The following is a 25,643-nucleotide window of genomic DNA, read 5'->3' as shown; positions in this document are numbered from 1 at the left end:
CCGCGCCTTCTTGTAGCTCTTTTACAGGCGGTGGCCCGGTCTTCTGTCGCCGCTGTCGTCGCCGCCGCCGCCTTCCGTTCTTGTTCTTCTTCTTCTTCTTCTCCTGGAGATGTTGACTCGACGAGCTCTCCGGCCGGAATGCCAGAGCCGCGCTGTGCGGTCACTTATATAGTGACAATGGGGCGGTGTCACATGGTATATGTCACATGGGTTGGTCACATGGGTTGATGTCACATGGGGACTATGACATCGTAAGGGGGCGGGGTCACCATGTGACCAACCCATGTGACATATACCATGTGACACCGCCCCATTGTCACTATATAAGTGGCAGCGGAGCGTGTCCCTGGCATTCCGGCCGGAGAGCTCGTCGAGTCAACATCTCCAGGAGAAGAAGAAGAACAACAAGAAGAAGAACAAGAACCGAAGGCGGCGACAGAAGAACGGAAGGCAGCGGCGACAGAAGACCGGGCCACCGCCTGTAAAAGAGCTACAAGAAGGCGCGGTGGCCCGGCAGAAGAACCGAAGAGGGGGACAAGACCCCCGAAGTCGGGAGAAGAGGCCGGCGGCGGGGAGGAAGAAAGCCGGACTCCTCCGCTAGTAAAAGAGCTACACACAGATAGCGGAGGAGTCCGGCGAGAAGACCCCCGAAGACGGAAGACCCCCGGAGCTGTGCAATAAAATATTTTTTCCCTGTGTTGTGTTTTTTTTTGTACTTTATTTCACAGGTGAATGGGTAGGGGTACATTGTACCCCATACTCATTCACATAGGGTGGGGGGCCGGTATCCAGGGGCCCCCTTCTTAAAGGGGGCTCCCGGATTCCGATAAGCCCCCCGCCCGCAGACCCCGACAACCAACGGCCAGGGTTGTCGGGAAGAGGCCCTTGTCCTCATCAACATGGGGACAAGGTGCTTTGGGGTGGCGGGGCCGCGTGGCCCCCCCTTCCCCAAGGCACCCCCCATGTTGAGGGCACGTGGCCTGGTACGGCTCAGGAGGGGGGGCGCGCTCGCTCGCCCCCCTTTCCTGGCCGGCCGGGTAGCGTGCTCGGACAAGGGTCTGGTGTGGACTTTGGGGCAACCCCCACGCCGATTTTTTTCGGCGTTGGGGTTCCCCTTTAAGCCCATTCCAGGCGGCGGAGCCCGCGACGTCTCCTTCGCGGGCCCCGCCTACCTGTACACGCGCTCGAAATGGGCAGATTTGCCTCCTCCTTACGTGGGCGAGTCCGTTCATTTCAAAAGTTGAGCGAACTGTTTGCCCAACCTTGTTCGTCAAACAGTCCGCTCGTGTGTGGGCAAGTCCGCTCATGCAAATTTTGAGCGGACTGTTTGCCGAAACTGTTTGACGAACAAGGTTGGGCAAACAGTCCGTGCGTGTGTACGCGGCCTAAGATATTTCGGTTGGCCCAGTGTACAGATCTTAATTGTCAAGCCTCACATAGTAAGATTTACTGAAAATGATTATTCAGCCCCCACCCAAAAAAAGCACACATCTTGATGACAAACAGTGTAATTTATGAGATTTATTAAATTTAACCTTTACTCTTTAGCTCTCTTCCTTACAACGCTCTTTTTCTACAACTCAGTTTCAATGATGACAAACTCAGGGGGGTTGGATTTACTAAAGGCAAATATGCAGTTCACGTATCCAATGAGGGGTTGCATGTGCTTGTACATGTTTGGATGATGGAAGTCAACAGAAAGACAAAACTCACCAACTAGTCTGCTTACCAGTGATTGGTGAGTTGAGCTGGGAATTTTCTCTGGTTTTGTCTTTCATGTGTTGCCATTCCATGTGCTCCTTGCTGTGAAGGCCAGTTATAGGTGGAGGCAGGGGCCATCTGTTTGTTGGAATTCAACAGAGCTTCAATTCATTCATTAAGCTTTGGGGATAATTTCCTTGCAAATTGCAAATTCCCTTGCAAAAATGTACAGCCTTTAGTAAATAAACCTCAGAGTAAACTGTAGGTAAAGTCTAAAATGGGAACCTTCCAAAGGAAATCTGGCAGTGCTAGCAATTTACCAGAAGGAATGATATCTCTAAAATATTTTTTTGGGTTGGATTGATCTCTTTTCTCAGTCCTATTCACACCTTAACCTCTAATGACAGCAGTAAGAAGCATCTGTTGTTCTGGGCCACCGTCATATGACGGCATTTCCTTTGGAACCACTGGGGGGGGCGCACGCACGCCACTGCGTCGCTGGGGATCCGATGCGCGTGCCCGGCAGTCGCAATGTCCACCGGGCACCCGGAATTTCCCAGTAACTGAGCAGGACATGGATCTGTGTGTGTAAACACACAGAGCCACATGCTGTCAGAGGAGAGGAGACCAATGGTTTGTCCCTTGTACATAGGGACACCGATCGGTCACCTCCCCCAGTCAGTCCCCTCCCCCCACAGTTAGAATCACTCCCATAGGGAACATATTAACCCCTTTATCACCCCCTAGTGTTCACCCCTTCCCTGCCAATCAAATGTATACAGTAATCAATGCATTTCCCAAAAATGTGTCAAAAGTGTCCGATATGTCTGCCGCAATATTGCAGTCATGATAAAAATCGGAGATTGCCGCCATTACTAGTAAAAAAATAAATAAAAATGCTATAAATCTATCCCCTATTTTGTAGACGCTATAACTTTTGCGCAAACCAATCAATATAAGCTTATTACATTTTTTTTTACCAAAAATATGTAGAAGAATATGTATCGGCATAAACCAAGGAAAAAATTTGTTTAAAAAATAAGAAAATTGGATATTTATTATAGCAAAAAGTAAAAAAATATTGTGTTTTTTCAAACTTGTTCCTTTTTCTTTTGTATATAGTGCAGGAAAAAAAAAATAAAAAAATACAGAGGTGCTCAAACACCAACAAAAGAAAGCTCTATTTGTGGGGAAAAAAAATGATAAAAAATTTATTTGGGTACAGTGTTGTAAGACTGCGCAATTGTCATTCAAAATGCGACAGCGCTGAAAGCTGAAAAATGGCTTAATGCTATACTTCTTTTTATTGCCAGTCCTTAGCATAGATTTGTAGGTCTGTTGTATGTGGGGATTTATATTCAAATTCTTTGTTTGCCTAAGGCCCTCTTCGACACATTGGGGGTTATTTACGAAAGGCAAATCCACTTTGCACTACAAGTGCACTGAAAGTGCACTTGGAAGTGCAGTCGCTGTAAATCCAAGGGGGACATAAAGGGAAAATAAAAAAAAACAGCTTTTTAGCTTGCACATGATTGGATGATAAAATCAGCAGAGCTTCCCATAATTTCAGATACCTCTCAGGTTTACAGCGACTGCACTTCCAAGTGCCCTTGTAGTGCAAAGTGGATTTGCCTTTCGTAAATAACCCCCATTGCGGTGCATTACTGCACATGCATAAACAATCTTTGAGGCTGATTTAATACAGGTAAATATACTGTGCAAGTGTAGATGCTCCAGAGCTTAATAAATGAGGCGAAGCTTCACTTTGCAAAGCATACCTATTCACATGCAATGGAAAATATGCAATGGAATGGAAAATAAAAAAGCTGAATTTTTGCTTGCACATGGATGGAAGTCAGCTTCACCTCATTTACTAAGCTCTGGAGCAAATGCTCTTGGCATAGTGCACAGTCTATTTGCCTATAGAGTAAATCAACCCCTGTGCTGCACATTAATGTGTTTTTCAGTAAGGTCTCTGAGGTCTCTGGGCTGCTTTGCTGAAAAGCATGTTATCACCATATGCACCACGAAGCTGAAAAAAAATGACCTAAGCATTTTTGTTGTGGTGCACCGTCTGCTACTGTAACAGTGTGTTTGGTTGCTATTCAATGTGATGTTAAAAGACAACTGTATTTTTACTTCTCTAGCTGACCTCTCAATCCTGAATTAAACTACACTAACACCCAGTACTCCAAGTTCTTAATCACCTTTTTTTATTGTAAAGGAGCTGCATCATGCAGCACTGTTTGTAAATGCACATGTATCCTTTCATTTATTATAAAATACAACAAAGCCTATTATAGCTTGATAAGTGATGCCAATTTCTGCCAAGCCCAGTCGTTCAAAGTTCAAAATAATAGGTGCTTAAAAATGGACGTAGTAGAGGCTTTTTGTAAACACATCAGCAGCATTCTACAAGAACAGCGGCCTACTAACAGTCTCTACATCTAAAAAAAAACTCCTGTATTTCAAGGTGGTTTGAGGGGACACCATGATGGACACAATGGGGGTTATTTTCAAAAGGAAAGTTCACTTTGCACTTGGAAGTAAAGTCGCTGTAGATCCGAGGGGGACATGCAAGGAAAATAAAAAAACAGCATTTTAGCTTGCACGCGATTGGATGATAAAATCAGCAGAGCTTCCACTCATTTCAGATCTACCCCTTAGATTTAGAGTGACTGCACTTCCAAGTGCACTTGCAGTGCAAAGTGAATTTGCCTTTTTTCGTAAATAAGCCCCACTATAACATGTACATTACTACGCATATTTTGGAATAATACTATGACCAAAGACCATCAGCTACTAGTGCCACATTAGTGTTACTTCAGTATTGTAACATTTGATGTGTTAATTTGATGGAAACTTTGGGTTTGAGTATCAAGCTCCTCACAAAGTTCACAGTCATTAGTAATATCAGAGAAAATGGAAAGGCACTAGTACTATAAACTGTATGTATTATAATCTATTTCCCTGAGTCATGTGTGCCCTCTTTTACTTTACAGCAAAGATGAGCTAAAGTACTCCCAATTGCTCGATTTGTGATTCCTCGTTTTTTTTTTTTTCATTGTCCTAAGTAAGGACTGCACACCATGAACACAAAGGTGAACAGGGACACACAAAGCAGAAATTTAATTGGTGATTGAAGCATCTTGGAGTGCAGAGAGCAGGAGGAACCTGGTATTCAAGCTGCCCAGCTCTAACAATGCTCAAAGTTTTGAACTCAGTGGGTGCTCGCTAACAATCGCAGCTATAAAAATAAATGCTGCCAAGAAAAAGGAAATAGCTTCAGAACAAACACATAAAAGTATAAAATAAGCAGTAAATGGGCCACATACTGCAGCTATGTTTGGATATATAAAATTATCCATTTATAGGTTTGTGGTGGTGACAGATTAAGTCACTCATACAAAGGAATTCTTCCAGTCTAATAAGCAAGATTTTTTTTTTTTCTAACAAAGAACTGTAGAAATTGCTAAATGCAGCTACTTAACACCTTCACCTACTTTCTTTGCAACATTTAATTGACAGTCATGGCATGGAAACCTAACATACTTCTTGTCTGTGCACATTCCCTCCTCCTGACCGGAAATAACAGCACAGCCTACACAAAGCACTTCAGTAAAAGCTTTTGCAGCATCATAGAAGGTGAACTTTTTTAAGCTGTTCAAAAATGTTTACATTTGACACGATGACTTGAGCTGGCCCCATAGATGCGTCCATTTTTTTTGTTCAACAAGTGGGTTGAACTAAGAAAAAAAGAAAACAAATGACCCAATTCTTCTATCCACACATTCGAGGTGGGTAGGGAAATCACTACTGCTGAGCTATTATGTTCCGATGGCAGCAAGACTTCACCAACGTCGGAACACACCGATTAGTGTCTGCTGGCTGGCGGTGCTGATCGGGAAGCATTTGTTCAGGAGGGTGGTTATACAGAAGTCTATCTGGAGATTGACTTATGTACAAAAAGGGTGCCCGTACATGGGTCAAAATTTGGCCAGGTCATGCTGAACCAGCCGAATTTTGATCCATGTATGTCCGGTTTAAGAGTAGCCACCCAGAAGCAGATATTTAAACTATGTTTCTATATTGGCAACAGCAAGCAGTGAGACATGGTATTGATAGATATGTACATTGGAGTTCAAAACACACTGATGAGCATTTGTTCAGCAGGGTGGTTGTACAGAAGTAGTTTAACAGTAGATTAACTTCTGTACAACCAGGGATTCCATACATGGGTTGAAATTTGGCCAGCGCTTGCTGATCCAGTCAAAGTTTGAAACATGTATGGCTGGCTTTAAGTGATTGTAAAGGTGGAAGGTTGTTTATCTTAATGCATTCTAGGCAGCAGCCCCCTTAGTGCAGCAGGCCCCTTAATACTTTCCAGAGTCCCTCTCTGTGCAGAAGCCCCCCTCAGGCCCCCTAATGCTTACCAGAGCCCCATCTCAACCTAGCGATGTTGCATGAGAGACTCAGTTGTCTGAGAGAGTTTTCTCTCTCTCTCCTCATTGGCTGAGACAGCAGCAAAGCCCTATTGGCTCCCAATTCTGTCAATCAAAGTCAGTGAGCTAATGGGGAGAGAAGGGGCCTGGGCCACAGCTCATTGTCTAAATGGACACATCGAGCTGTGGCTTGGCTCAGGTGCCCCCATATCAAGTTGCTTGCTGTGGGGGCACTCAACAAGAGGGAGGGGATAGGAACACCAAAGAGGAGCCTGAGAAGGGCGGGATCTGAGCTGCTCTGTGGCAAAACTATTGCACAGAGCAGGTAAGTATGGCACGTTTGTTATTTTTGACACGAAAAAACAAGACTTTAGTATTACTTTAAGAGTAGCCACCTAGGAGCAGATATTTAATCTATACTGGTAACAGCAAGCAGCGAGTCATGGTTTTGCTAGATATGTACATTGGAGTTCTTCTTTATAACCATGTATTTTATTTTGTATACTTTTTTATTCCAATGAATCACACAATTGTTTCAGATGTCATTTGCATTGTTTCGCTCTTATTTATGAGCCCCAAAGCTTAAATCTTCATGATGAATTTTATTAGGCGGATTTATTATCCCACAGTGCTTCGCTGACTCCAAGGTTGGGGTAAACTTAAAACCTTTGACTGTTAAAACAACTAATAGAATAATCAATCTGCAGCATTAATTACAGGGTAAGCTGTTAAAGGCAAGGATTCTGTTTTCCACATGCATATATATCACCATTGTCTCCATAATTAATATCACTAAAAAGCTATTTAAATGGAGATGTTTATAGTAAAATGGACTATATGGAGTTATTGATCCACCTGTGTACTCTCATTACCAGTATCAGTCCAGTAATGGACTTTATATTCTGCACTTATGCACTAAAGCTAATTGGGTATTCTATTATAATAAATGCAGGCACAAAAAATAATAAAACAATACCGGAAAAATGTGAAATAAGACACCAAAAAGTACATAAAATCATACATAAAAAATATATGTCTTACCGCTGTCACTGGAGGGCACATTTACAGTATGTGTTGGCACCACGTCTGAATTTACTTTTCCGTTCTCAAAAGTGTCATTTTCTGTCTGCTGTAGCTGCCAGTTGAGGCCGAAGAGATGCATGGCTGACAGAGAGAAATAAGGGATGTTAAAGAATTTCAGTTCAGGATAATGAGGGCTGGTAATCAAACAGAACACAGAGCTGCACAGAATATAGACTGATAAAGTGAACATCTATGATAGAACAACAGCTGCACCGTCTTCAGTCACTTTAATCAACAATAGATTCTTTAGAAGGCAATGTATTATATTTTTATATATCCTATACATAATCTTGCATCTATTTATCTCAGAGCAAGAGCCATAGCTGGTAATGACAAGACCTGCCAATCAAGAATTGGTAAGCACATACAGAGCTTGTTTATTCTTCTTCCGGCTCAGCTACAAATGAACTGATATAAATGCAAACAAACAATAGTTTTCTGTTTTCAAGGGAAATTGCTGTGCTTTACCTCTCCAGTAGAAATTTGATTTACTTTTCTGTGGCCAAAATTAAAAGCAGACAAAAACGCGAAGATAATTTGATATTTTTCTAATACTTGTTGTTACCTATACTACCAAATGTCACCGACACTAACAAATTAGCACAATACATGCTCGGGGCCCATTCACAATGGGTTGGTAGTTTGTTGCTGTACATTGTGATTCAATACAACACATTTGTTGGAGCTGCATTTTACTTTGAAAAGTAATTTATAATAAATGGTACTGCGACACATTAACCTATGTAATGTCTCTGTTCCAGTTTGAGAAACTTCCAATCACTTGCTTTTCTGGTAGTGGAGTTCTGCTTTAAACTGACCTAAAACAGCTGGTAGTAACTTATTGTAGGACAGGTACTTCCTTTTACTTGGGCTTACTGTGATTTACAAACACTGCTTACTTGTACCTATAGATAAGCCTATAAAAAGGCTTATCTATAGGTACTGAAAATCTATCCTGAAGGTGCTCTGTTTAGGAGATATTTCCTATATATGCAGCCGATGACGTCAGACGTATGCGCTCTGAAGTATTGACCGCCCGGGCCGTTCCTTCAGAATCCTGTGCCGTAAATGGCAGCACCACCACGTGGCATGCGTGGGAGTAACATCATTTGCGGCTCTGGCTAGTCAAACAAGCCAGAGTCCACGGACCCGGGAAGGAAAATGGGCAAAGATGAAAGTGAGATCGCATTGCTGAAATGCTTCATTTGCAGGTAAATTTCACATAGTGTGCTACTAGTATGCGATGCATACTAGCACATTATGGCTTTAACTTGCAGGTCTGAAAAAGGCACCCAGTGGTTTACAACAGTTTTAAGCTGTGATGTTATGTCACTACCTCAAACTTAGCACCTTTACTGATTCTTCAAGGTTACATTTTATAAATTATTAAAGATGACATAGGCAACTAGACATTATAATCAACTCGGTGGGGCTTTTGAGCTTTTATATGGCCACACAGCAGCTAAAATGTACAGACATACATTCACAAGATGCAAGGAAAATCATACAAAAATAAAAAGTGTGATTTATCTATCTCTCTCTCTCTCTATATATAGATATATAGATATATAGATATATATAGATATAGATATATAGATTTAGATATCCAAGCACACAAAATATATAGCGCTTCTTACTACAGAGCCACAAGAAATGTAAATTAAGATAACACCAATAGCTGAATTGTATCTGTACTCAGCAGTGAATTATTGCAAATCATTTTCAATTTTAGGTTATCCTAAATCATAACAACTTTTTACATTATTGAACCAATTTCTACTGAGCTGATCTGTGTGAGCATTTTATTTGCCAGCAAGATCTTCTCAGGAATAATAGCAATATCTTTGTGATTTGCAAGAAATAGAGCAGAGGATTGGAGAAAGATTAGACAATCAGCTAAAGCTCCAGAATGCATGAATCATAGAGACTTTTTCATAATGGTTTTCTATTAGAGTTCATTTACTGCTGCAACCATTGTCGATATCCATATAGGAGACTACAATTTAGTGGGTTGGACCAACTACCTCAAAGTTCACTTGGGATTACTGACATCACTGTTGCAAAGTGTAATTGTAAAAGAAGGAACAAACATAAAAGTATTTGTCTTGATCTCCCACAAACATGAAAAAAAAAAAAAAGAGGATGTCTTTACCAAAATCCCTGGCCTTTTAATATCTTGATAGCCTCACAGTTTCTGAGATATTTAACCCTTTAAGTCAAAAGCTCAAATGTAGTATTCTGTATCTATGGGCAGTTTTCATGATAGCACTCAGCAGCATTAATTCTGTAGACCTTCTATGACCTCCAGTACTAGTTAAGTAGAACAAAGTAATTTATTTTGCTAAAAGTGCAAAGATAGCCGTAAGTAGATTTAGATTTTAGAGCAGATGACGCTGTGACAGGCACTCATCAAGAATGTCCTAATATGGCTGCCTCCCCCCCCCCCACTCCTCTATTCATAGGAACGGTACTAGATCTTCAACAAATGAAAGGGCCATCCCAAAAAGGACCACCCCTCTACCAATAAATCTTGTTTCATTCACAGAAGCTATAGCATGGCTTCTATGAATGGAGACGTTGAGCGGAAAGGGTGGGCATAGTCAGGCACTCTTGATGAGGATAGTAGAGGATACAGCAGCACAAAGGACACATCCTACTGACTGTTAACAATGTCCCTTGTGTTGAATTTTGATTTCTGACTAAACTTTGAGTAGTGGTCCAATAAATATATGAAAAACAGCTGATTACCAGCACAATGGTCAAGTTGCCTGATATGCTTTTCCCCAGTGCTGAAGTTCTATGGTTGTCCTTTGCAGTGTTCAGTGTACTACAAACAGCTTACCATGAACCTATGGAAATAATCAGCATTGGATAATGCACATTTAATTTCTGTTAAAGCTGAACTCCACATCTTTTTTGCATGCTTTCACTGGTCCAGCTTGAACCAATGTAAGTATACATATCTTGTACTTGAGGGGACGCTGGCAACCACTGTAGTAGTCAGTGCTACTACAGTGATGCAATCTTCAGGATCCTGTGCTGAGAGGCTGCCTCACTGTATGCGAACAACAGCGGATTACTCACTCAAAACTGCAGCTATTTACAGAAATCCCTGTATTTTTCTTAAAGAATTAAAGGTGTTCAATTATTGTCATCTTATGCAATCGAAGAGTGCCTTGTGTTACATAGTTAGTAATGTTGAATAAAGACATCAGTCCATCCAGTTCAACCTGAGTGAGTGTGGGTACGTGTCCACAGTTGTCTCTATCCCTGTACACTGTGTCTCATTAAGATGCTCATTTATTATATTATTATTTAAGGTACCCATATAGCGCCGGCATTTTGGACAGAAGCCAATTAACCTACCATTGAGGAAAAACAAAAAAAAGTTTTCTGTGAATGGTGACAATGCTGAGTAAGTGACCCTCTGTTCACTGTGCAGTGGCAAAGCCTTTTGGCATAGGACCTGGCCACTGACATCTTTGGATAGTCTTCTTCTAGGTTCCGATCTTCAGGCATTTTGATTGGCCGGATTGAGATAACCTTATTCACATGCATGTGCAAAACATCATTCATCTCTGTAGATGGCAACATTGTACACTGAGCTGTGCATGCATGTGCAGTGCGGACAGGTAGAAAGGCAGGGGCATCTAAAAACATCTGTTTTAGCTCCGTCAGGTTAGTTCCACTTTAATTGTAAGTGCATTTGCTATTACAGTCCCACAAATACCGGTTGATCCTGCCAGTAAAGTCTACCTAATGAAGCTGTCTGCAATAGTGTGTGCACTGCTCCTGAATTCAGAGTTAGGCCTGCTTGCACTACAGTTACGTGTGGTACAAACAAAATGTTTATTATTTTTTTGACTGCCCCCAAGCCAGAACACACTAATTATCGCTGGCAGCCAATAATTGATGATTGATCGGATGCCGGTTGGATGTTGGTTTTCCAGCAAGCCCATTCAACAGAAGCTGGTCATAAGACTGGCTTCTGTAGAAGAAACATCTGTACACATGGGCCGAATGCCAGCCAGTTCCTTTGCGAACCAACTTTTTTCTGCTCGTGTGTACCCAGCCTTGGATGAGAGGATGTGGCAAGTGTTGTGGCTATCAGCATTGTTGCTGCTGATTCCCAAGCCTGTACAGTAGTTTGTCAGTCAGCACCTGGCCACCTGTGTTGGGACAAATTAATCTAGCTCCCACTTCAAGGATAAAAAAGTACACCCCACCCTCATCTCTTTAATTCAACATTAAAAATTGTACACATTTTTAATGTACAAACAGTAAAAAAAATAAAGGAAAATAATATTGATAAAAATAATAAGTGTTAACAAAAAATGTTATAATTTTATTGTGAGAATTATCCCTTGTATAAAAGCATCATGAATCATGTTGCTGGTACAAAGATATATTTTTTAAATTTGCGTTACAAACAACTTCAAATGTAAAAAGTTTACATACAAATTATTAAATAAATTATAAAAAAACAGCTAAAGAAGAAAGGGAGTGGAATAGTTAATATAAACAAACTCAGGGTCACTAAGTGTTAATAAGGGACTTCATTTTTTTAATTGTATTATTAATATTTTATATACAGTACACATGAATGTATTTACATAGTAACTTTTGAATGAGAAGTACAATAGTAGCCTTTATTTATAAATGAATGGAGAGCAGAACCCAAGCTGTGCGCTTAGTCCCTGTGTAGTCTGCAGTATGCCCCTCATAGCATGGTGCCCAAGGTGGGTGCCACTTCTGACTCTGCCTTGGCCTGGCCCTTCTGCCCAGAAGTCCTGCCCAGTGTATTCCAAATTAGCAGTGTCTGAGAGGATCAGCATGTGAAATAAAAATAAAGGAGGATTTGACTCAGTAGGGAATGTTATGGAAAGCTTTGTGTTCACCTTATGAGGTGCGTATCATATAGTAACTGAATTTTGGATTTGTTTAGACCATTATGCAGGAGCCTTAAGTTGTACTTTAAATGAAGCTGTGCAGAAGATAAAAAATTACTACTATTTAAGTATAAAAAAAAAAAAAAACTAATAATAATTTTCCTCATTCTGTTAAGATACTCTCAGTGTTAGTGTCACATATCTCAGATTTAAACTCTCACAATTATGTAACTTAGCTTTACTATTATTGTCACAACTAACAAAGTAAATTCAGAATGGTTTTATTTCCAATTGGAATCTTGTCAATCCTCACTTCATGCTTAATTACTCTTTTTTCCAAGCCGATATATCATTTTTAGATGTAGGAATTAACTTTCCAAGCAGGTCAGTGAGTCCTTTGTGCTGCTTGTGATCAATGCCTGAAGGCTCGCCGGTGAACTGTACAGTGTAGAAGTGGGGACTCGGGCTCTGAACAGACTCACACAGGGCAATAAGGTAAGATGAGAGCGTTTGGAAAGATACCAAATTGGTAATGTAAGATGAAAGCATCTGCATGTAAGGATTACAGTGTGTTATATGGTTCCCAGCAGAGCCGGGCTTTGATTAGAAACACATATTTTTCCATAAATTAGCTTTTGTTTTGAGTTTCCTGCTGTGTGTATGTGCTGTTTGTTGAAGCGTATTGGTCTATTTGGGGCTTTAGTATGTCCATCTGTATCTGTCATACCTTGATAAAGTGTAGGCCGCTGTAATCAGGCGTGCTAGCTCATTGGGTTATCTGGAGAATTCCTCAATTTTTTAAATACGCAGCTGCCCATGAAGGCAACGGAGGCATGTGTGCAGTTTTAAATTGATTCAAAATAAACATCTCACATTACATTATGAAGGTAGGGAAATGCCAACGCAGCACAAGGTGAAATGTTCATCTATATGATAAATCTATAGAAAAACGGAGAGGAATATACTAATAATTTTTATTTTATTTTTTTTACATGGGGAACAATGATAATTCAGTAAAGTGGCCAAGTGGCCAGTGCTCTTGGCCTATAGCACTAGGGTTTAGTTCTTGGAATGGGCTTTATGCATCCAGGGTTTGCGTATTTTACTTGTGTTCATCCGTTTCCTCTCCAGAGCATAGTCTGGGTTAAGAATGAACCAGGGGAGGCTCCAGGCATTGACCAAACGTGGTGAATTGCAGCTATAATACAGTGGTGTGAAAAAGTGTTTGCCCCCTTCCTCATTTCCTGTTCCTTTGCATGTTTGTCACACTTAAGTGTTTCGGAACATCAAACCAATTTAAACAATAGTCAAGGACAACACAAGTAAACACAAAATGCAATTTGTAAATGAAGGTGTTTATTATTAAAGGTGAAAAAAAATCCAAACCATCATGGCCCTGTGTGAAAAAGTGATTGCCCCCTAAACCTAATAACTGGTTGGGCCACCCTTAGCAGCAACAACTGCAACCAAGCGTTTGCGATAACGTGCAATGAGGCTTTTACAGCGTCCTGGAGGAATTTTGGCCCACTCATCTTTGCAGAATTGTCCTAATTCAGTTACATTAGAGGGTTTTCGAGCATGAACGGCCTTTTTAAGGTCATACCACAACATCTCAATAGGATTCAGGTCAGGACTTTGGCTAGGCCACTCCAAAGTCTTCATTTTGTTTTTCTTCAGCCATTCGGTGGTGGACTTGCTGGTGTGTTTAGGATCATTGTCCTGCTGCAGAACCCAAGTTCGTTTCAGCTTGAGTACACGAACAGATGGTCGGACATTCTCCTTCAGGATCTCTTGGTAGACAGCAGAATTCATAGTTCCTTTTATCACGGCAAGTCTTCCAGGTCCTGAAGCAGCAAAACAGCCCCAGACCATCACACTACCACCACCATATTTTACTGTTGGTATAATGTTCTTTTTATGAAATGCAGTGTTCCTTCTATGCCAGATATACTTGGACACACACCTTCCAAAGAGTTCCACTTTTGTCTCATCGGTCCACAGAATGTTGTCCCAAAAGTCTTGGGGATCATCAAGATGTGTTGTGGAGAAATTGAGACAAGCTTTGATGTTCTTTTTGCTCAGCAGTGGTTTTCTCCTTGGAACACTGCCATGCAGGCCATTTTTGCCCAGTCTTTTCCTGATGGTGGAGGCATGAATGCTGACCTTAACTGAGGCAAGTGAGGCCTGCAGTTCCTTGGACGTTGTTGTGGGGTCTTTTGTGACCTCTTGGATGAGTCGTCGCTGCGCTCTTGGGGTAATTTTGGTCGGCCGGCCACTCCTGGGAAGGTTCACCACTGTTCCATGTCTTCGCCATTTGTGGATAATGGCTCTCACTGTGGTTCGCTGGATTCCCAAAGCTTTGGAAATGGCTTTATAACCCTTTCCAGACTGATAGATCTCAATTACTTTCTTTCTCAATTGTTCTTGAATTTCTTTGAGTCTCGGCATGATGTGTAGCTTTTAAGGATCTTCTGGTGGACCTTACTGTGTCAAGCAGCTCCTATTTAAGTGATGCCTTGATTGTGAACAGGTGTGGCAATAATCAGGCCTGGGTGTGGCTAGAAAAATTGAACTCAGGTGTGGACAACCACAGTTATAGTATGTTTTAACAAGGGGGGCAATCACTTTTTCACACAGGGCCATGATGGTTTGGATTTTTTTTCACCTTTAATAATAAACACCTTCATTTACAAATTGCATTTTGTGTTTACTTGGGTTGTCCTTGACTATTGTTTAAATTGGTTTGATGTTCCGAAACACTTAAGTGTGACAAACATGCAAAGGAACAGGAAATGAGGAAGGGGGCAAACACTTTTTCACACCACTGTAGGTGGGCACTCTTATTATGGAAGAAAAAGACTATATTGCTAGTGTGCTCTAAGTAGTAAGGTGGCTATTGCAGGTAGGGTTGGTGGTAAGGTTTCAACCACATGCCGCACTGGGTATCCTTGTGTTCTCAGTCTTATATGATCTCATTGATGTCAGCAATATGTACACCTCCACTACATGTGGAGGAACTTTGCATGTCAAACCAATTTGCACCCCCTTTTCAGGCTAAGCTCCTCCTTACTGTCCCTGTGTTATATCTAGTACAGAAGGCTGCATGTAGCTTTAGCCATTGAAAAAAAAGCATGGGAATCACTGACCTCCTATGAGCATGAGGAATGACAGTTTATACATAAGCCAGAGTATGCCTAATGATGACAAGTTTATGAAACGTGAACCAACAGCTTTTTTTTTGCACTTTAAACAATGGACACGTCTACATTTAAAAACTTGGGAAGTTCTGAGAAATCAGGATAGAGCAGACAACTATACACATACATAAGTAACAACTGGCCACTGCCCCCGCCTATAACTGGCCTTCACAGCAAGAAGCACATGGAAGGGCAACACATGCAAAACAAAACCAAAGAAAATTCACAGTTCAACTCACCAGCCAGTCTGCAACCAACCCAATTTTTTTTATCTAACAGTTTGCGTTAAACAGAGGTTTAGTTAGTACACATTTTTAAATACATGCGTAAGCTGCAGAGCCACTTCAAGGCATCCCAGTATTATCTGCAACTCTTCCATGTGCTCCTTGTTGTGAAGGCCAGTTATAGGTGAGGGTAGTGGCCAGTTGTTTGTTACCGATGTAATATCGGTGAGGGGACATACTGGACACCTTTGCTGCCATTGTGCTATGTGCTGGTGTCCAGTGTGCCCCTGTGCCTTTAAGGAGGTGTGGGCTCCCTCTAGGCGCACCTACCCTTTATCTATCCATTAGAATGCATGTGCTTCTACTATGGAGGCTTTCATAAATTTACAAGAGATTTAGAACTGCAGATAATACTAGGGTGCCTTGGAGCAGCTCTGCGGCTTACGCATGTATTTGCAAATGTGTGCTAAATGTCCCTCGGAAATTTCACCCCTCCTCCTTCTGCCACCAGGACAGTTGCTTTGTGCTTGTGCAGTAGGGAACCGGCTGTAATGACTATGAATGGCAGGGCGGGCAGCACCTGAGAGCTGATCCGAAAATCAGCTGGGGGGCCAACATCGCAGGAGCCCTGGACAGGAAAGAGTCCTAATATTAAAAGTCAGCAGCTCCAGTATTTGTAGCTGCTGACTTAATTTTTTCGGAGAGTGGGTGGGGTGGAACTCCTCTTTAACATCTCTAGTCTTTAGTGGGACAAGTCTCCAAAATGATAAAATGATTGACAGAAAATATTTATTTTATCAAGGTATGGTGTTACCCAGACCTGAACATTCAGGCATTGCCCATAAAAAAAAAGACACAAATTCAGCAAGATAACATGGTCAAAGAACATTCAGAAGTGAATTGATTATGTTGCTGCCATTGGGATACATTTTCTGCACAGTGAATACACTGTAAACACAACCCAATCAGTCTAAGTCCAATTGATAGTCATGGTAGATACCTGCTTAGTATACATTAATGTGTGGAAACATATGCCATACACACAGACAAATTCTGACTTATTAGCGTGTGCGGTGTTCCCAAATGCATTACAGTCACCATGAAGACAGATTCCAATTCATTATATTCACTACTTGAAAAGTGCTGAACAGAAGTGTATAAACCTTCTAAAACTCAAAGTCTCAACTTTTTGTTGCTCTTTAAATAGTGTGGGCAATGGTAAAACCCCTATATTTTTATTTTTTTTATTTTGCTGTGTCTCATTTCAAGATTTTTTTATTGTCCCAGAAAAACATCAGAAAATGAGGGCAAATCTATCAAAGTTAAAGAAACTACTCCCCCACACAGTTGCCAATGCAACAGGATTCCATACTGGATGATTTTCCCTCTATTCCTGTTCCTATTTTGGTTGCCCTATACTGTATCTTTCTGTCTTAGTGACAATAGTCACTAGAACAAACACAGAGGGCAAATCTCCCCAGAGGGGACATGGACAGCAATGACAACCTGACAAGATCAATATTTCCACATGCTACCCAGAACAAAACAAAAAAATGGATTTGGCTTTCGACATACTTTACAAAGGCAGCTGGAAGTGCAAGCATGATATAAGCCCCTCCAGGAAAGAAGAAGACCGCTCCAAATTTGGCTTCTCTACAGAGGAGTCTTATTTCTCAGCCAAAGGTTTTCATATCTTTTGTAATTGCACATCCTGAACACAGTGGTCAGAAATGGCCTCAGATAAAAGTAGCATTGTTTGGTACATTTGGAAAGTTGTACTTTTGGAAGTTCAATAAAGCTGTGGCCTTGCCCTATTTCCAACTTAATCAGCTTTCATGTCTTTTTTTGTTTCGGGGGGGGGGGGGGGGGGGCAAGGTATCAGTTTTTTAGTTGGTCATAGATGAGCCTATGCTATTCAGCAGTCATGAAGGCCCCTTAAACCACCTTTAGGGAAAGGAGGCTTTGACTGCAGGAAGCATGGCATCACTGTGGGTGTGAACCTAAAAGGGAAGTTAGGTAGCTCCCTTAGGATTGGCTACAAAGACCTGAGGTGATTGGGTGACTGAACTCTAGGAAAAGGCTACGTTGACGCACAACCAACTGTTGTGCGTCTCCCTGTTCTGCCTAGTGACGGGACACTGATCGTCTGCTCCCAGTAATCGGGAGCAGCGATCAGTGTCATGTCACTGCTAGCCCATCCCCCAGACAGTTAGAATCACTCTGTAGGACACACTTAACCCCTCTCCGCCCCCTAGTGGTTAGCCCCTTCACTGCCAGTGACAATTTTACAGTAATCAATGCAATTTTATAGCATTTATCGCTGTATTAATGCTATTGTTCCCAAAAATGTGTCAAAATTGTCCGATGTGTCCGTCATAATGTCACAGTCAAGATAAAAATCACAGCCATTACTAGTAAAAAAATAATAGTAATAATAAAAATGCCATAAAACTATCCTCTATTTTGTAGACGCTATAACTTTTGCGCAATCCAATCAATAAACGGTTATTGAGATTTTTTTTTTAACAAAAACATGTAAAAGAATACATATCGGTCTAAACTGAGGAAAAAAAAATATATATTTTTTGGGGATATTTATTATAGCAAAAAGTAAAAAAAAATATTGCTTTTTTTTTTTCAAAATTGTCGCTCTATTTTTTTTTTATAGTGCAAAAAATAAAAACTGGAGGTGATGAAATACCACCAAAAGAAAGCTCTATTTGTGGGACAAAAAGGACATCAATTTTGTTAGGGAGCCACGTTGCACAACCGCGCAATTGTCAGTTAAAGCGACGCAGTGCCGAATCGCAAAAAAGTGGCCTGGTCATTTGGCAGCCAAATGCTCCGGGGCTGAAGTGGTTAAAGTAATGCAGTGCTGTAGCGCAAAAAATGGACTGGTTATTACGGGGGTAAATCCTTCTGGGGCTGAAGTGGTTAAACACCAAATAAAAAAAACGGGACATATTCAGAACACACTTTTCCTGCACACTATACACCAAAGAACAAAACTTCAATGGTTCTTTAAAATTACCTAGAGATGTTAAAAGCCATTCAAATAATATCTTGCTTATAAAATAAATGTAGAATTGTTAAAGCATCGAACAAGACAATGGAATATGTTTTGAATTTTTGACAGAAAAATAAATAAATAAAAATAATGCAGATTTGTAGCTAGCTCCTTGAGGGTAGGGACTGATGTGAATGTACAATGTATATGTAAAGCGCTGCGTAAATCGATGGCGCTATATAAGTAACTAAAGTAAATAAAATAAATAATAAAGAGAAGAGTTTGATCCTGCCATATTTGTAAGGTTACGTTATCACAATGACAGTTCTTGTGTCTTCAGGATTTTTTTATTTTTTTTCCTGTCTCCTCTACTTGTCTCTGCAACAACATCTTTCGTGTCACAAGCGTTTGGGGACTGCCAGTAGAAAGACCATGCCATTGCTTCTGCAGCTACTCAACTGCATTTTTAGTCTGCAATCTATCCATCTGTTTTAGATTCTTTGTTAGTGTGTCAAAGAACAAACTCGTAAAAATTGTCTGCCAACGTTTTTTCTAAAGCAGATTTTCATCATGGCGTGCCAAATGCTTCTGATGGCAGAAATGAAAAAAAGTGAGCATTTCAACAGTAAAATATTTCCCAATGAAAATGCTTAACTACTTGAAACGATTATACTTTTTTTTTTTTTTCTTATCAACTAAGGCGGTGAGATCTGCGACACAGTGAGTCTGAAAATCCCTGATGCTTGTGGGGCCCTTTGTCAGATTCGCTGTCAGATAACCTTGCTAATTCATTACAAATGATAAGAAAAACCCCAGGTGTCGCTTCTGTACCTGTATAATTACTGCAGGCGCCGCATGAAAAGAGTGATACGGAAGGTGCAGTAGTTATGTCACTCTTCGCAGACATATACTCTGATTAAAACTGTAGAGAATACTTGCAGAGCCAACGAGACACAAGTAATAGAACTGTCCTAATTACCAGCACTTTTTGGACACAGATACATACTAAATGATTATGGGGCACCCTAATGCTTGATTGCCCTAATTATAGCCCAGTGCAAACACCAGTTCATACTTTAATGACTTAAAAAGACTTTGAGCAATCATAGGATTTTGCACTGTGGTTTTCTAGAATAGCTTTTGTTTCTGTGAGACCTCTGAGAAAAAAAAAAAAAAAAATGTCCTGTATTAACTGCTTCAGCCTCGGGAAGATATTACCCCATTCCTGACCAGAGCATTTTATGTGATTCGGCACTGCGTCCCTTTAACTGACAATTGCGCGGTCGTGCGACATTGCACCTAAACAAAATTGATGTTCTCTTTTTCCCACAAATAGAGCTTTGTTTTGGGGGTATTTGATCACCTCTTCGGTTTTTATTGTTTGCGCTATAAACAAAAAAGAGTGACAATTTTGAAAAAAAAAATTTTTTTTTCCTTTTTGCTATAATAAATATCCCCCAAAAATATATATAAAAAATATTTTTTTATCCTCAGTTTAGGCCAATATGTATTCTTCTACATATTTTTGGTAAAAAAAAATCCCAAATAAGTATATATATATATATATATATATATATATATTGATTGGTTTGTACAAAAGTTATAGAGTGTAAAAAATAGGGGATAGTTTAATGGCATTTTTATTATTCTTTTTTTTTTTTTACTAGTAATGGCAACGATCTGCGATTTTTATCGGGACTTCGACATTATGGCGACACGTCAGACAATTTTGACACATTTTTGGAACCATTGGCACAGTGATCAGTGCAATAAAAATGCATTGATTACTGTATAAATGTCACTGTCAGGGAAGGGTTTAACACTAGGGGGTGATCAAGGGGTTACTTGTGTTCCCTAGTGTGTGTTCTAACTTAAGGGGGGGAGGGGACTGTGTAGGGGAGATGACAGATTGCTGTTCATACTCTGTATGAACAGACAGACAATCTGTCTCTTCTCCCCTCAGAGAACCGGAAACTGTGTGTTTACACACATAGATCCTGATCCTCGGTGTGCCCCGAGAAATCGCGGGAGCCCAACGGTGATCACAACTGCTGGGCACTCGCATCAGCAGAGGGCACGCGTGCACGCCCCTAGTGGTCGAATGTGGAAGCGACGTAACATGACAGCAAATCACGCAGCCAAGCCATGTTGCCGCAGTACAACTGCGGGGACTGGTCGGCAAGCGGTTAAAGGAGCAATGGAACTGGTTTTACATCGTTCAGAAGGAAACAATAAAATGTTAACTACATTTTCTGCTTTTTCAGATTAAATTTTCCAATAGATCAAGGATTGGAATACAATATTTCAGCCTCCTAATGAGTATGACATTCATATCTGATAAGAGTCTTAACATTCTGTTCTTTGTGGAAAATATCACCGTCCATTGCCAGTCCAAGGGATTTTCTTACTCTGTTACATAGGTACTTGGATGCCTACCCTGACTCAGTCCAGCCCTGGTAGATTTGCCATGAAGATACTATCAAATAAAAAATCAACACAGCTTCCCTGACATTCTGAGAGCAGATTGTTTGTAAAGGAAAGTCTATTTCACAAAAAGCAGCTTATTTTTCTTAAATATCACATACAATATCTAAAGTTTTTGCTCAAAGCTCTCATTTCTCTATGATTTCTATGTGCTGATTCTTTTCAGTTTTCACAATGCTTTGCCATACAATACCTCTTTTTCTGCATTGTAAAAGAGAAAAAAAAAAAATCCTAACTCCGAATAATGTGTTTTTTGCAATTTAGGCACTTCACCCCCCGGAAGATATGGCTGCTCAATGACCAGAATATTTTTTGCGATACGGCACTGCGTCGATTTAACTGAAAATTGCTTCGATGTGCGAAGTTGTATCCAAACAAAATTGACGTCCTTTTTTTCCACACAAATTTGGGCGGGATTTGATCATCTCGGAGTTTTTTTTTTTTTAAAAGCGCAACAATTTAAAAAAAAAAAAATGTTTAGTACTTTTTGCTATAATGCATATACTTTTTTTTTTAAGCAATATTTTTCCTAGAATATGTATTCTTCTGCATATTTTTGGTAATAAAAATTGCAATAAACGTATATTGATTGGTTTGTGCAAAAGTTATAGCATCTATAAAATAGGGGATCAATTTTTGGCATTTTTATTATTTGTATTTTTTCACTAGTAATGGTGGCAATCTGCGATTTTTATCATGACTGTGACGTTATGGCAGACACATTGGACACTTTTGACACAATTTTTGGGACGACTGACAATTATACAGCAATCAGTGCTATAAAAATGCACTGATTAATGTATAAATGTCATTGGCAGGGAAGGGGTTACTCTGTGTTCTAACTGTAGGGGGATGGGACTGACTAGAGGGGACGACAGATCGTGGTTCCTAGCTATTAGAAATTCACAACCTGTCTCTCCTCACAGAACAGAAATGTGCGTTTACACACAAACATCCCTGTTCTGCCTCTCATGCCCGCTTGGTCATCGTGACTGCTGGCCACAAGCATATGAGCGCCTACTATCCCAATGAAAAAGAGCCTACGTATAGCTACGTCGGCTAGTGGGAATGTGCCGACCTGCCACAGTATAATGTCGGCAGCTGGTCGGCAAGCTTTTAAAAAAAATCCTTAAAGCAGTTCTAAAAGCTGAAGGTTTTTTGCCTTCATGCTTTCTTTGCAACCTTCTGTGTCACACCTTCTGTGTGTAGCGCTCCCCCCCCCCCAGCCCCCCTAATACTTATCTTATTTCCCTCTTGATCCAGCAATGCATATGAGAGCAGTGGTTTTCTGGGGACTCTCCCTCCTCATAGGCACACAGGGCAATCACAGCCAGTGAGCCAATAAGGAGAGCGGGGGGGTGGGGAAGGCAGGGCGGGGCTGCGCCGCGGCTCCATGTCTGAGTAGAAACGCAGAGTAGCCGATTCGGAGCATGCCTGCCTGGGTGTCCCCATTGCAAGCTGCTTGCTCTAGGAGCACTCAACAGGAGGGAGGAGCCAGGAGCACCAGTGGGGAGCCCGAGAAGAGGAGGATCTGAGCTGCTCTATGCAAAACTATTGCAAAGAGCAGGTAAGTATGACATGTTTGTTTTAGTTTTTTTTTCTAGGACAGTGAAGCACTTGTTTTCCCAAACTAGTCTGTGGCCTGTAAGACACACACACTCAGGGAGATTTACTAAAGCTGGTGTACTCAGAATCTGGCGCAACTATGCATAATAATTAATCAGCTTCTAGGTTTTAGCTCCGGTTCACACTGTTCCAACATGAAAGTCTTGTGGCTTCCAACCCATCATTGCCCTGCAACCTCAATCTGACTTTGATCAGACTTAATCTGACTTTTTACACTCTACGGCATTGAAGGTGCATCAAAGTCAGACCAAAGTAGTGCAGGAACCTTTTCTAAAGTCAGAGCAACTTGTGTCAAATCAGTTAAGACGGCTTCCACAGGGAAACATTGAATTTGACAGGTCATGCAATTTGTGCTCTCACAATTTGGTTCCAATGTCCCATCAATGTGAACCAGGCCTTATTTGCCAAAGATTACCACTTGCCCACTGGGCACTTAAACCCCCTTCCTAACCCCCTTCCTAACCAGACCAATTTTCAGCTTTCAGCACTCTCACTTTGAATGACAATTACTCAGTCATGCAACACATTACCCGTATGCAATATGCATCATTTTCTTCCACACAAATAGAGCTTTTAGTGGTATTTAATCACCTCTGGGTTTATTATTCACGTGGTAAAGGACTGCTGGGATTGGCTCTTTACCCCAAACCGTGATGTGCAGGAGCGCAAATCTGGGAAGACGTCATAGTACGTCCCCCCAGAGTTATCCGATCCCGCTGTAGCCATCATTCGGCTATGGCCCGCTCAGCAATTGAATGGAACAAGCTGAAGTCAGAAGCTGATTTGTTACAATGCACAGCTATTGAAGTATTGAAATGACAGATTCTCTTTAAATCAGACTTTGTATGCAAATGTGACATCTACTTATCCTGAAGGCCCAATTACACACCCACACCAAAACAAAAAAAAACAAAAAGTCATAAAAACTAAAGTAAAAAATAAATTAAAAAAATGAAACCATTAGAAGTAAAAAAGGAAGAAAAACAAATCTTACCACAGACCCTAGCATTACGGAGCTTCTCAAAGGTGCTGGTGAAATCACTGTGCCTCACCACTGTCTAATGAGAACGCTTTCTGAGACTCTTGTGCACATAATAGAATGCTCCTTTCTGTATTACAACAATGGGGCTGTTGAGGTGGTGATAATGAAGGCAAGCCTTTCTTGTTAGCAACCACTTTGAGAAAGGACATAGAAAGCCTTACAATACTTCAAATTTAGAACAGGTTAAAAACTACTCTAAGTTCTCTAAAATCTTTGCAATGTATGCAGCCAAGCTGAAGAGGATGTTTTAATAAGAAACAAAAAGAACACCCGGAGTTTTACTTTAAACAGGGAAAATATTATCCTCTGTAAACAGAACATTTGCAATCCTGGCCTCTCAAAAAAACGGCGTACCAAAGCTCTGTGCATGCCATTAACACTAAATATTAGGAACCAACTTTATGTACTATTAAAATACAATTGGCTTTTGTTCTGTATGCTTATTTAAGGATAACATCATTAACATTTACTAGTTTCAACACATCTATGTGTCATAATTAAAACGCATCTGTCTTTCCTTTATAAGAATTAATGTTGGCTGTTATTACTCAAAAATAGTGAAGCCAAACACACAGCCAGGCAACTAGAATTTTCAGAAGGAAGGCAGCCATCACAATTCTCATACATTTCCCATACTAGGTATACCCTAAAGTACTCACAAATGAGTTTTCTTGTGGCAGAAGCACTTTTAGGTTTAAATTCACTAAAGCCTCGTACACAGACTTTTGTCCAAAGGGCGTTGGCCAGGGACTTGCCTTGCATACCAAAGGCACATAATTGTCGGCCAACAAGCACGAACGTAGTGATGTACTATGTGGATTTTCAGCTCTTTAGGCACCTTCTGCTAATGGTGTTTGGTGAGCATTGATTCCAAGCATGTGTGTTTGTACTTTGGACTTTTGTCTGACTTGTGTACACAAGATCGGAAAATCTGACCATTGTCTGCGAAAAATTTATAAGCCTGCCATCCAACATTTGTCGGTGGAAAATTCAACAACAATTGTCCAATGGAGCATACAAACGGTCGGATCTTAGGCCAACAGTCTGTCAACACACAATTCCCATCGGAAAATCCGATCGTGTGTATTGGGTTTTACTCTTGACTGACTAAGAGCCCATTGACCTCAACTGCAGCATTGCAACACAACAGCTGGTGTGTGTTGCATTGTGGTCTGGCCGAGATTAGCGCAGTGATGATGCACCAATCTTGGCGCTTGGGTTTATTTTTTTCTTATTAAACAAACTTTATTAAGATGTCACACAGACATCGCATAAAGTTCAGTAGCCAGCCATACATTTTTAAGCACCCACTGTCCGCTGTGTACCTCAACACAGTGGTGTGAACCAGGCACATAGAGAGACAAAGCTATTTACCTTGTCATGCAGCGGGACTGTGCTGGAATAGCAGCCCGACGCAGTACCCCCGCATGTGGTGTGAAACTAAAGTGCAAATTCCTAAAGTGAAAAGTAATTGTGCATACACCAGGAACACTTGAATCTTAAAACTATACAAACGATGCAAACTGGAAAGCATGTAGCCAGTGAAAGCCTGTATTATAAATTTGCACAGGAGCACTTTCTGGAAGAAAACTGCATTTGTGACTAAGTGTTCTAAAGTCCCGTAGTGCTCCAAAATGATCACACGGTGATCAGTGCTCCACATACCCTCTTTGGGTTCCATATATTGTTTTTTATTTTCATTTTATTTTATGTTTTATTTATTTTTATTTTATTATTTGGATATATATGTTTATTTTATTTTAATTATTATTCATTTGTTATTTATTTCTCTTATCTTAACTAAAAAAAAAAAAAAAAGATCAATTATTTGACTGTGTTATGAACAGCAGCAACAGGAGAAATGTATAGGCACATTTTTTTCTAGTGCGGGTGTGTGTTTTTTATAAAGGACTCCAAGATCCCTTTCCCACTGAGGCGGTTTTCAGGG

The 25,643-nt window shown here is 40.7% G+C and overlaps 1 protein-coding gene across 16 annotated transcripts in view; it reads right to left on the bottom strand.

Moving 5' to 3' along the window:
- The window catches only part of TENM3 (teneurin transmembrane protein 3), a 1,601,892-nt gene that overhangs the window by 283,402 nt on the left and 1,292,847 nt on the right, over positions 1-25,643 (bottom strand). For all 16 annotated transcript variants that reach the window (XM_077477263.1, XM_077477264.1, XM_077477253.1 and 13 more), the window contains one exon: positions 7,185-7,307. In XM_077477263.1, coding sequence (XP_077333389.1) covers positions 7,185-7,307 — 123 coding nt within the window. The remainder of the gene's footprint in view (positions 1-7,184; positions 7,308-25,643) is intronic.

This window comes from Lithobates pipiens, unplaced genomic scaffold (genome assembly GCF_037356315.1).
Source record: "Lithobates pipiens isolate NorthernLeopardFrog02 unplaced genomic scaffold, aLitPip1_a1.2 Scaffold_13, whole genome shotgun sequence".
Classification (NCBI taxonomy): Eukaryota; Metazoa; Chordata; class Amphibia; order Anura; family Ranidae; genus Lithobates; species Lithobates pipiens.
This window is presented reverse-complemented; position numbering and strand designations above follow the sequence as displayed.